At 40.6% G+C, this 12,972-nt stretch overlaps 1 protein-coding gene across 3 annotated transcripts in view; it reads right to left on the bottom strand.

The window, feature by feature from the left end:
- Window positions 1-641: 641 nt before the first annotated feature.
- WARS2 (tryptophanyl tRNA synthetase 2, mitochondrial) overlaps window positions 642-12,972 on the bottom strand; it is a 42,432-nt gene continuing 30,101 nt past the window's right edge. For all 3 annotated transcript variants that reach the window (XM_080391118.1, XM_080391119.1, XM_080391117.1), the window contains 4 exons: window positions 9,210-9,290; window positions 7,391-7,476; window positions 4,619-4,737; window positions 642-2,525 (listed from right to left, as the gene is read on the bottom strand). In XM_080391118.1, coding sequence (XP_080247244.1) covers window positions 2,077-2,525; window positions 4,619-4,737; window positions 7,391-7,476; window positions 9,210-9,290 — 735 coding nt within the window. In that variant the 3' untranslated portion in view covers window positions 642-2,076. The remainder of the gene's footprint in view (window positions 2,526-4,618; window positions 4,738-7,390; window positions 7,477-9,209; window positions 9,291-12,972) is intronic.

Below are 12,972 nucleotides of genomic sequence, written 5' to 3'. Positions count from 1 at the left end.
ATGCTCCTATCTTTGCTAGTGAAAAAGAGGAACAGGTAGAAGCTAGAGACACTCATGTTAAAGATCTGCAGTATCTCCATGAGCAGTGTTTTAGCTTCTCTTGTGGGACCTTTGCAGCAATCAACCCATGTCTAAAAGTGCACAAGTGTCACAGCAAACATTTTATGCCAAGTCATTAAGCAGTGATAACTGTGTGCCTTAATTTTTTGTCTTAGCTCCCATGCAGACCAATGCAGCTGTTAAACGCTGACAAAAGTTTTGTACAACTACCTAAATATGCGGTTATAGTCCCTTCCTAGTCTGCTACAGTTAATTTGAAACCAAAGACTATTTTTGAATATATTCTTTCCAGAGGACGTTACCTTGGACTTGACTACACCGATTGGTTTCCCATCATTCTGTCTCCATCCACTCTGTTCCTCTAGTCTTGACTAACTTTAGAAACTCTGTCATCATAGAGTTCTTGCATGGCAGTTCTCTTCTCCAGATACCTAACAAATAAATACAGGTCTCAGTACAGATCTGCAGATGCTCAGTCCACAACTTCTTGTTTTGCAAAATTAAATAATTCTTTCTGAATCACCTCACTACGATAATTAACTAAATTTAAAACTAAATAGCTTCTTTTTTTTTTTTTAAAGAAACAAACAAACTCACTACGCAGAACTCCACCCAGTTTTGCTAATTCAGTCGTGCAGGACTGCAATCCTTCAGGACAAATGCCATAGGCGTATAACGGTTCTGAGCTGCCAGAGTACAGGATGAACTCAAATTACATTACAGTACAGCAATTTCAAACACAGCACCATTAAGTGCAATGATACACTTAAATATGCTGGCACAGGACCAGTAGGGCTTTCATTACCTTTTAACATGTACTACTACTCAGTCTTCAGAAGAGGCTTGTCTCCTTTTGGCAATTCCCCTTTGCCACACGTTTCCCAACAAATGCCATGGTCCTTGAGTCCCAGTCTGCGGGTTTTGTGGGGCCTAAGTCCAGTGCAGGTTGACACCATTCTCCCATCACTGAGCTTTCTTGAGGTTCCGTACTGAGAGTTCATAAAGATCTATTTAATCCCATTCTATCTCTGGTTTCAGCACAATTTTCTAAACAAGTAATTTTGTAAATTTTACAGAACATTCTCTGATTTCTCAACCTAAGATTTCTTTCACATAGGATTACCTCTTTTCCACTGCACCTTTTCTACAGAAATCTTAGATTTGATGCTGAACTGAAAATCCTGGAGCTCCCTGCTAAACCAAACAGCAGGTGGAATAGGAGCAGCTGAAGCACATGTCGTTTCTCACTAAAGCACCTTAGGCCTGATTGCCAGGATGGCACAGGCAGCAGAAGTGACATTCAAGTCCACTCTCTGGATTCTGTGGAGTGACTATCAAAGAGGCCATCTAGCTCAGCAGTCACAGTGAGTTTTAGAGTATGGATAGCCATATCCATACGACACACTGACTCACTTCACGCAAACTAGATGCAGATATAAAATCATGTTTGATTGACACGATAGGGAGTTTGAAGACACGATAGGGAGAAGCATTAAGTTCTCTCTTCATCACCCTGAGCATTTTGATTTGCAAGCCTGTGTTTTTATTCTAGTTATCCAAGAACACATTCCACCACGGTATCAAAGCTGAATAACCACCAATGGGATGAGCTGTCCATCTGTACCAAGATCACATACACAGCTAAGGATGTTCTTCAGAAGATTAAAGATCTTTCTGCTAGATTCTGATCACCTTGGCTATACCTCAGCTGCTTGCAGCGGTCAATGGAAAAGCCCAAAACCCCATTTGGGCAACCTTATAGTGTGTTTTGCATGATTTCTTCATGAATTGTGAGTGCTTCTGCCCTCCCTCTTTGACTATCCAGACAAGCTCAGTGCTGGTCCCACTAGAAATACCTGGCTTAATGCAGATTTTTTTAATGCAAACACCTTCAATGTTCTACTTGGATTTTTCCTGGAAAAAAAGTTGTTGTTTCAAACCAAAATGATTAAGAAGACAGAAATAACAAAACGTCTGTCCCAGGAAACAAAAGTCCTTGCAACTACTCAGCAGTTTCTACTGAAATCCCACCATTTGTCTTATTTCTTGATAGATGGGGGCAGCCAGTTCTTTGGCTTTTTTTGCTCCATCCTCTAAAACCTTTATCAGATGGGATTTGTCCTCCTGGAGTTTCCTGATTTCATTCCTGATAGGTGCAAATTTTTGAATAACTGACTCTGCTACCACCATTTTGTAGTGAGCAGTGTCGAGACCAGCAGATTGGTGCAGCACTTCTTTGATGCTAAGCCCTGTTACTGCAGCATGAATGGAGACCAGATTGGAGACACCAGGGCGACTGGCTGGGTCGTAGGTCACCTCAGAGGTAAAGTCAGTCACAGCTTTGCGGAATTTCAGCACTATTTCATCAGGGCTGTCTGCTATGTTAACAGTAGCTAACTTCTGTGGGTCTGACTTGGACATCTTCACTGTTGGATCTCTGAGGGATTTTATTTTCTTCGTTGTACCTTAAAAAAAAAAAAGGGAGGGGGAATAATTATGAAAACTGGAAGACAATGTTTTTTTTATGACAATTGCTATGAACACTTTGCAGCAGCATGATAAAGCTCTTTATTTATCCTTGTTTAAAAATGAGTTGTGAGCACAATTGTGTACATTCCTATTTATTCCTTATGCCTTCCCTGCCCTCTTAAGTCACCTCTCTCCTCCCACAAACTAAATGAAAACCTGCACCATTTCTCCCCTCCTTGCTAAGCAAAAACTTCTGTTGGGCCACTTCCTAATATTTTCTGTGTCTACCTGCTCATTTTCCCTGAAAACTCTCTTCTCCCTTGTGTTCCTGGCACCGGAGAAAAGTTACCTAGAGAGCACAGACTGCACATTACTGAAAGGTTCTGTAACAGTGGAGAAACAGGTTAAACCCACTGGTAAAAAAGAAACCCAGAACAGTTAGTCTCCTTATTTTAGGAAACTGCCATGCAAATATCTTGGTAGTTCTCCTAAATATCAATAAAGACAGTTATTAAAAGTTCCCAAACCAAACAATAACCAGGTCTGTTACAGGGAAAGCACTGTTCAGATACGAAAGGTGCGGGTATTGTACAAACCACTAAGATATATGTGCGTGTACCTGAAATAGAGTAGGAGTATTAGGGGAACATTGTGAGGTACTTTAACAGCATCAGCTGAAACTGTTTCAGTCTTTTACCATGAAACATCATGCATGGAGTACACACACCATCACTGATCTAGAAAGGACTCATGCTGGTTGTTTTTAGACACCTAATACAGCCCATTAAATTATCCACATACTACTCATAGACACGTACGTACTCAGTGAAAGGGTGTTCCAGGGTCCAATTCAGACTGCTCCAGAAAGGTCTGTGCTCTGAATCACCTTTTGTAAGAGTCTGTCTCTTTTCTGTGAATCTGAAGGAGTCCAGGTAATCTAACTGCCTGCAGCTAGTAAGTATGAATAGGTTCCTAACTCCTCCATTCATTTAGGATATTTCATTGGTTTGCATATACTTGTGAACTTATGAAGGTATGCTCTTCATCAGACAAATTAAAAGTTTTGGGGTTTTTTTTTCCCCACCCTGTTTTTTTTTTGTTTGGTTTGTTTCTTTTTCAAATTGAGGTTTTTATTTCCTGGGAAACAGTCTCACCTGTATCATAGGCTACACTCAGCTCCTCATTACAGTGCTTAGTATTTAATTGTTCATTAGAAATGGCAGAGTTTGCAAAACCTAGCATTCTCTAAGCTCCACTCTGGGTCTAACACCATTTTTGTCACTGAGGCTTGAAAACTGAGAAAGGTTTATTACTGCCTGTCTTTTCTAAGGTGAGAGCTCCTTGCCCTTTTAGGGGCGAAGGTCTCTGCTGTGCATTCCTCTACATTACTTACAACAAAGATGCAATGCTTCTTCCTTGCCCAATTCTTCACGTTTCTTAACAAACATGCCATTTGCGCCATCTGATTCCTCCTCACTCCCCCGGCCTATGACCTTACAGCTCAAAAATGGCTGAGAAGATTTGCCTTGTAAGTCTCCCTGAGTCCAAGATCAAAAATGGAAAGTGTAAGCTCTGCAAGATACCCCTACTGAAACATGCAAGTATATACTAAACACACTCAAAAGATTTTTGAGCACTGTACCAATAAACCTACAAGCTGTTTAGCATGCTTAATGTAAACACCTACCACTCAGATCCTGAAGAATTCTGATTGCTAGAGGTCTCTTGTCTTTTTGCTTACTTGTCTCCTGAACTAACAACATGGAGCAGAGACCCAATTCTTAAAAGGTCCAATACTTGAAGAGCAAGGCTGACTGGCAGCAGCAGAGTGCATCTGGCCCCCTGGACTAGAATACCAGACGTCACATACATTCCTCTACCAGGGATTTGGAAAGCCTTATGTCTATCTGGGGAATTCAATTTCACAGCCTCCAGTCTCTTGTTGTCAGCTTTTAATTTTCCACTCCCTTAGCACCAGTTTGCTCCCTTTTCTTTGTCCCTGAAACTATTTCCACAACATTTAAATCCATCTTCAACCCTGAAGTGCAGTTAAGGGGAACGAAAACAAAAAACACCAAGACCAGCTCACTTAAAATGGCTTTGGGCACAGGAAAGAATTCTCCATATTTCTTGTTGAAATGGTGTGCTATATCTTGGGCTAGTTCCAGGTGCAGGACTTGATCTTCTCCAACGGGAACATGTGTCGACCTTTTAATAAAAGACAGATACAGGAAACTCAGCAAAGCTCTCTGGTTCTGCTGAAATGCTACTCAAGACTGTCACAGCTTCTTCCATGACTGAGGGCCAGATTGAGCCACCGAGTCCCAGCTAGATATAGGTGCTCTGGGAAAAGATCCCAAATTCACTATATCCCAGGATGAGCTTCCCTTTTGTGCTGAACTGAAGCATATCTCCAAGGGCAAAAATAGCCCTTTGCAACAACATATACAGTAAAGATACCAATAAGAGCAAATCATTAAACTCAGCTCAAAGAAAGGTTTTTGTAGCATCTCCTGCTGTCTCTTTAGAGATCAAAGAGCATGTGTTACAGTATATGAACAAAGTAAGGAAGGTCTGTAAGGCATAAAGTGCAAGCACCTTGCCTTGTCAAGTCTCAGGAAAACTTAACTGTTGTTGAGAAATTCGTACTGTGGATTTATCAAGGGAAGGAAAGAAGAGAATGGTTCTTCCTCATGGGTCACCACTGTATAAATATCATGTTGGCCAGTGCCTCTATTGCTGCAAGTGTTATCATTCATAGAGGAGAACTGTTAAGATCAAAGGATCATTTGATCTTCTGTAGTGAACTCAATAGCCTGAATGCAGTACTGGAGGAAAACAAAATCCGCATGAGAGGACATGAGGAGGTGAAGAATCCATTGCTTCCCCTGGTGATTCTTTCCCACAGTTAATCATACTCACTAAAAATGTATGATTCCTTTAGATGAGGCAGACTTGAAGTCTTGCCAGCTTTTGATTACTCTCCCTCCCCGCCCCCCCCCCCCCGATCTTTTTTTCTAAGGCTTGTAGGGTATTCGGCTCTGAATCCTGGATATGTTCCAGTGTAAGAAAGTTCACTATGCATCTTTTAAGGTCCCAGAAAATTTCAGTTCAACATGGCGCTCCCTCCTTCCAATTCTGAATTACTGGGCTGACATCCAGGAATCAATTTGTCCACCTTTATTCCCCACCAAACAGTCAGCAAGGCAATCTAAAAACTGTTACAGTAGCCAATAGGAAATCACAGTGGCCTACAACTAACAGAAAATCAGTTACCATAATCAATATACTTTAAGCAGGTCAAAAGAAATGTTTCCACATGACAAAATGGTTCCATATTCACAAAGTTTGCCACTAAACAGAAACCACATTATTTTTAGAAATGCTTCTGCATGATTCTTTGCTTTTTTCCTTGCTCAATTTTTAATATTGCTGCCCTGGTACTGTTTTTATTCCTTTCTGTTGCATATTTACCTTCTGTCCATTTTCCTGTCTCTTTGATCCTTGGTTCAACCAAATTAATACTGTTTCTCCCCCTCCTCCAGCTCTTAATTCTTCTTCATGACTGCTGTTCCCTTCCTGTGTTTCCATTTCTCCCTGATTCTTGTTCCCCATATTATGTTTTTATGTTAAAACATTTCTTGTTAAAGATATTATGTCAAATTTCTTCAAAGAGATATTGTTTCCCTTTCACTTCCTTGTTTTGTGCTCTGTCTGGACAGCCTGCTGTTAATACACATGGTAGCAAACAAACCACAGGCTTCACTAAGGAATGATGAATCACATGATCTTATTAGAGATGGAAGAGACATACATGGTTGGGCTCAATCAAAACAAGGTAATTCCTGATAATGCTGTCTAAATTTCATGCTTAGGTACTGCTTGACAATCAAATGGGTCCCGCTGCTTAGAAGATCATTTTAATGTTCAAATTCACTCTGACTTTTGCTTGCTTTCCATTATTTTTAGTTAAAATTCAAGTGAATTAGAAATACCATCTACTGGTCTTGTAACAATACTGTTTTCCCCTACTAATGATCACTTAGGATTAAATTTCTTTAAGTACATTTTTCTGGGTTAACAGCTGGCTAATCTTGGGTTACTTTGTCCTCTAAAGTCCTTGTCCTCATAGTTCTGTATTACTTCTCTGTCCCAACAAATATTCACAACTTCAATTCAGAACAATTCCACGAAGTACAAACACTTGGAAGCTAAAAAATAATACATAGTGCATTGCCTCTAACATGTACTTACTGAGACAGTTTAAAACATATTATGAAATACAACCAGTCGTGACAATGCCCTATAAGTTCTATCAGCTAGGCTTCAAACTTAGGCATGCTGAGTCACCCAATCCCTCATTAGGGTGTATTTCTATTGCAGCACATAGTACACTGCAGAGAAAATTGAACTAGCTCAGGTGCCACAAGGTGCAGTGAATTATTCACTTTTTCATCAGTATCAACAAGCCCACACAGAACCCCAAACTAATATGGGTATACCACACACAGCCAGTTTAAGTATCTCTACAGTACACTGCATAAAATAAAGCGTAACTACTTAAAAAGAAGGTAACGTATATGTATGTGTGTGAACATGCAGATGTATAATTAAACATCAATGTGTTATAATTCCCTAAGAATTGAAGTGACCAGCTTTTTCTTTTTACAGCCCTTTCAGTTACTTTCAAACCAGGTTTCAACCAGCCACTTGAGAGGTAAAAAGCTGTCACCCATTTCCAATCTTCCGACCTAATCACACCCAGCTCCCCCACTTAATAAATTAGCATGTCGACCTGGCAAACGTTCATTCTAATGCAGCTGAACAGAAATTGCCCATGGGCTCACATTCTGCCTCTTACTTGTACAGCAAAATATCTGCTGCTTGAAGCACAGGGTAAGTCAACAAACCAACAGTTCCTTCATTATTCTGGCTGGCACACTTCATCTGTTTGCAAAAGAAAAACAGAGAGGAATCACACTTTTGGTTAACGGTATCAAAGTCCGTGATTTTTAATTGATTAGAATTCTCATAATTTGAGTAACTAACTGTGTAACTCTAGAGAAAAGCATACCATGTAAAATCTACTCCTTGTGAATACACACATCGCATTTCATGTCCTGCATTTTTGAATTTTGCTACAGTGTTCTGATATTGTAGTGGGGAGAAAACAGGCTTTTGTTTTCTTTCTGTTTGTAATCTTACTAATGAAAATGATTAAAACCACAAACCAATCAGGCTGGGTTACTACACTCAGTATTGATAACCCCTACTTCTTACATTTAATTTTCAGCAATACATTTTTGAAACACTTTACAATAGAGATTTAAAAAAGCATTAATAACTGTGTTTCACAGAAAAAGAGATCAAGACATAGTGATCACAGTCACCAGAAGTCAGTGACAGTTAAGAGAACCCATAACTACAGGGGCAGAGTCCAGCGTTCTCTCCATTAGTTCATGTTGCTCCCCACAACCCACCCGCTGTCCTGAATCCTTCCCCACTCTAGAATATGGATCATTTAAATCAAGATAGTCAGGCTACAGATACTAATTCTGTTCTAGCAATAGCATACCTACTTTTTGCTTTTAGCAATAGTTAAATACAATAAAGCCCTTAAAATCTTAATTACTTCTTTAAGACTATTCAAATATCTTTAGATTTTTCTCACCCTCTCATACAGACCCTGTATTCTGTCTACACCTCTAAGTGCCTAGGGGTTCAGGGGACCTAACTGGCAAAGCCTAGCACCTGTAACACCTATCTGTAGATTTGGAAAGTCAATCCAGTCAAAGCTGGATTTAAGAGCTTAACTTTAGAACCTGAGGTTTGAAAAGGCTGGCTTTAATCTATGCCATGCATTAACGCTGGTTGCTGTATTTAAGTTTTACTGTTTTTATTTAATTAAGAAGAAAAACAGGGAAAAAGAAAACATCTGGAGGTATTTAAGACTGCTCTGAACTCTGCAAGCCAAACTGTTCTAAAGAATTTTTTTCCTTTTTTGATACTCTTCTCTCCTGCCTTTTGGTTTTTCTGCTTACTAAATGCCAAAATAAAATACAAGGAAATTAAATGCAAGAATTCTGTTGATGCAGTCATGCTGATGCAGCACCAAGATTGAGATGAACATTTGAAACTTGTAAAGGCAAACATTTAAGGTGCATTAACTTCATCACTTAGCATGTTTCTAGCATTTATAATTTCTACACTCCTTTTCCAACATATGCTTCTTTTGTACCCTCCTCCATAAAATCTATAGAACAGCCACCCTCCACAGTGGAAAAAGAAAAGCTGTTTATGGAACTCCTTAATCAGTGAGGCTCAAGGTTTCCACTGCAGTATCTTGTAGTTGTTTTGCATTATTCAATAAGCATTGAAATAACTCCAAGCATTCTAGCAAATCAGTTTAACAACACTAAACAAACCTCCTATCTAGTACAGTTTCTGCAAGTCTCTGCCAAAATATTATCCTGTAGCTTCCAGCAGGAAAACATTCACTTGTAGCAACAGACCTGGAAAGATACGTTTTCCTCCTTCCACCACAGGACTAGAGAATTACTTAAACCTAAAGCAAGGATAACCAAGATACAGTTGGTACTTCACAGATAACAAGTATTTCAAGGACAGCAGTTCTACTGAATTCCCATGCGTTTCCTTTCAATTTATGAAACTGCCCATACCTTCCACTGGGGCAAGCGTAGCAGACGCGGCACGTTAGTTAAGCACCCAAGAATCCAGGCAAGTTCTGCATGCTCAGGAACCTGGAAGTACAAAGTCAGAATCTATTTTAACCTTCTGCATCTATATGCATGTTGTCTAAAAATACAGATAAATAGTATCAGAGATCAGAAAACCATTTATTTTTAATCTACTATTTTTTCAGTAAGTTCAAGTGACAAGCTAACGGAAAGGTTTAGACACCACATGGATTCAATGCACTGCATTCAAGCAGCATAGCAAGGTTCTTGATCCTGTCCGCTCATATTCTAAAAAAGGAAAAAAATGCTTTAGCAATACAGAGTTGAGCCATATGTAAACTAACCAACCACTGGCCTCTGTGCTACAGCCTCCCTACAATTTGAGATAATACATTAGTAGTTACAAAAAACTCTTTGCCTTTCTCATTTCCAGTTGCAGTAAGTTACCCAAGCTTCGTTTCTTCTGCCTCAGGGCCCTGAATGCCCTAATTTCCCTTAACTGTCCTCAGCAGCCTGACCTGAGCGCTCCACCCATACCCTCTGCCCATGGCCCCAGGAGCCCCATTTAAGCTCAGGCTAGACTGCCCTAGTCCTCACCTGAGCTACATCACACTGCAGCAAGTCTGGCAGTATAATAACTGCAGGTCCTTCACAGAAGCCTGAGCTAGCAGCCAGGGAACAAGAACTGGGCTGCTCTATAAGGCTGTGGCTGCAGACAGCCACAAGCCAGGCAAGAACAGTTACCTCCCTAACCAGGACAAGGTCCTGCTGCATGTAATTAGGGCAGGGGTGGTGACAGTCTGGTGCTCATCACACACAGCAAAGTAATTAGTCACATCTTAGGTCAATTCATGAAGAAGCCCAGTGAGAAAACTGGGGCAGCAGGGCCAGGGTTGAGCATGAGTACACTGTGACATAGCTCAGGTGAAGACCGGGGACCTGAGCCTGAGTTTAACTGGAGCTCCTGGGGCACTGGGCAGAAGGTGCATGGGTGAATGGTCTAGATGAGGCTTGTCAGTGCTTTGGGTGCACCAACAGGTCTTAATGACCCTGACCTGCTGCAAAACAGGATTAACAGCTGAAGTGAAACTGCAGTACAGCCTGAATTGTGACTTAATTTGTCCCTCAGTTCTGCAATCCTGTCAAAAATAATACTGATCTGCAGATGAAAAAGAAGGACCAGGCCTCCACATACCCTTTGCTACAAAAGAGGAAAGAAGATCCCATTTAAGCTCATACAAAAAACTCTTCATGTAGCCTTCCGGGGAGACTGCAGTGATAGTGGAATTTTAATAGTTTCAGACATCAGAGTGATTGCGCTCCTCCTACAGGCAGAGACAAGAAATGTGCTGTTCAACAACCTCTGTTGGATGAATCCATGTTTAGCTGCTTCATATACGCTCTTCAGCTTTTGCATTTCAAATATTCATTTTAGGATTAGTAAAAGAGGCAAGCATTGCTGACACATATACTGTTCTTTAATTTCTTTCCTGTCATTTTGTCTGTTGTTTGTTAGCTATCTGTGTATGATAATCATCAGAAGAAAAAGGTGATCTCTGTTCTGCTTTGCTTGCATGTTTGATTCACTCTTCAATATCGACGGGTTGGGCTATTTAGGGGCATGCTAACTGTCTCAAAGACATTCAAAACTTCATGCTTGCAAAATGATGTAACAACCCAGATGGAAGGCAGTAAAGTGTTAACAAGTAAGAACTACTAGCATTGCTCATGGCAATTCCTTTGCTGTCACATTTCAAATGTAGTAATTCCCTAGCTAACAGTCATTAGACTATTTCAGTTGTCAATGTTGTATAGAGGTATCAGACCTCAAGATAATAGCTAAGTGGTTAGAGATATGAAATATTCCAGGTTGATTCTCTTTCCCTTCTTTCTGCCTTTCCCAGAGTTTTTTTTTCTTTTTTAATTTCCTCATGCTTATTTGACTTGCAATGTCCCATGCGCAAGAAAAAGTACAGTGAGACGCACCAAATGGACCTTCTGCAAGATACAAAGAGTAAACTGAATTTCATAGAAAATAGTAAGCTCGAGACCCCTATCTCATTTAGAAGGGATCACCATCTGGTTCCAAGTGGTTTCTCATGCCTTTCTTCTAGTCACGGATAGAGAGGAGCTGGTGCTCTGTTGCACTTGTGTTGACAAGGACTCCCTTTAAAAGCTGTGCAGTCATTGATCCAGCTCTTTCAGACACTGCTTCCACAGCCAAGACTGCACGTGTGTTTCACTGCATGAGTGGCTTTGACATTACATCAGTTACCAAAACACCAAGTGATCTAAACAGTATTTGTTGAGTTGAATCTGCAGATCTGGGTTCTAGCAAGTTATACTCACTTTTAATCCTCAAATACACACAGTCCTTTCCTAACTAAGTCTAGAGTGCTGAATACTGTGAAGAAAAAGCCTGATAAAAGGGGGAGAAAATATAAAAATGCACACAGAAGGGTAGAGATTTCAGTTGGAAAAAAATTCAGTACTGGAGCCTAACGAGTTAACATTCATCACCCAAATTGCAGTAACTGACTCTGTGTTGGTCTATGAATTGGGAGGTACTAGGCTTACACCACAAATCATTTGTCAGACTAAATCATGGTTTAAGCTACTGTGTTTTACTTGGCAAGAGGGGCAGGTAATTGCTGCATTTGGTCAGTCACCGTGCATCAGCTCAAATGTGGTTACTCATTATGGTACAGTAGTCCATCACTTTGATTGGACAGATTTGGATACAAAGAAACTGGAAGAAGTGAAGATATATATGACACCAGCAGAACAAAGGCCCAGTCTAACTTTGCTTCTGTCATTGAGCAATACCAATGGATCACAATCAGGAGCCATTCCCTCAAACTCACTCAGCCTCCTGACCCGAGTCCATTTAAAATTCTGAGAAATGCCCTCACTGAGCAACCAAAACATAAGAACGTAAGAAATAATATTGTACTGGATCACCACAGAGGTAGCTGTAGCCTAGCACCGTTTCCACAAGTAGCAACACGAGACAGCATTTGGGGTGAGCACATGAGCCTGCCACTTCCTACAGTACCTTCTCCTCATACTTCTCCAGCATCCGTAATGGCTGTACTAGGGAATATCATAAGGTAATAACCCTGGCCCAGTCCTGTTACCTGTGTTCCCCATGAATGTGTCTAATCCCTTTCTGAACCTGCTGATACTGCCCACTTGACAATGACATGCAGCAACAAGTTCCAGAGGCTCAAACCTGATGTGTAAAGAAGTACTTTCATCTATTCACCAGACTCTTTGTTTACTGGTTTTGAATGCCACCTGTCTTGTATTGCACAGTTGGGTGAAAAATTCCATATTCAGTTTATCCAGTGCTTTTCTGATTTTGTAAACATTGATTGCATCTACACGTCAGCCTTCTCCTCTTCAAACTAAGCACCCCAGATTTCTAAACTTCTCCTTTTAGGGCAGCTACTGTGTCCCTTGTAGCATTAACTCCCCTCTATCTTTTGTCACCTCTAATTCACTACTCCCTTCTTGAGATGCAGATGCTAAAGCCCTACCCAACATTCAGGATGTGGGCACACTAAGGTTTTGTATAGTGACAAAGCATCACCTCTGCCTTGTTCTGAATACCCTTCCTGGTGATACGGCGATGACATATTGCTGGCTTTCTTGAAAATTACTTGTGCTGAGCCAATGATTTCAGTAAACTGCCAATGAAGACGACTCCAAGACTTTTCTTCCTGCATTGTGACTCAGCTCAATA

Source organism: Falco punctatus, assembly GCF_963210335.1.
Source record: "Falco punctatus genome assembly, chromosome: 6".
Taxonomy (NCBI): domain Eukaryota; kingdom Metazoa; phylum Chordata; class Aves; order Falconiformes; family Falconidae; genus Falco; species Falco punctatus.
Note: the sequence above shows the minus strand (reverse complement) of the source record. Positions and strands in the feature narration are given on the sequence as shown.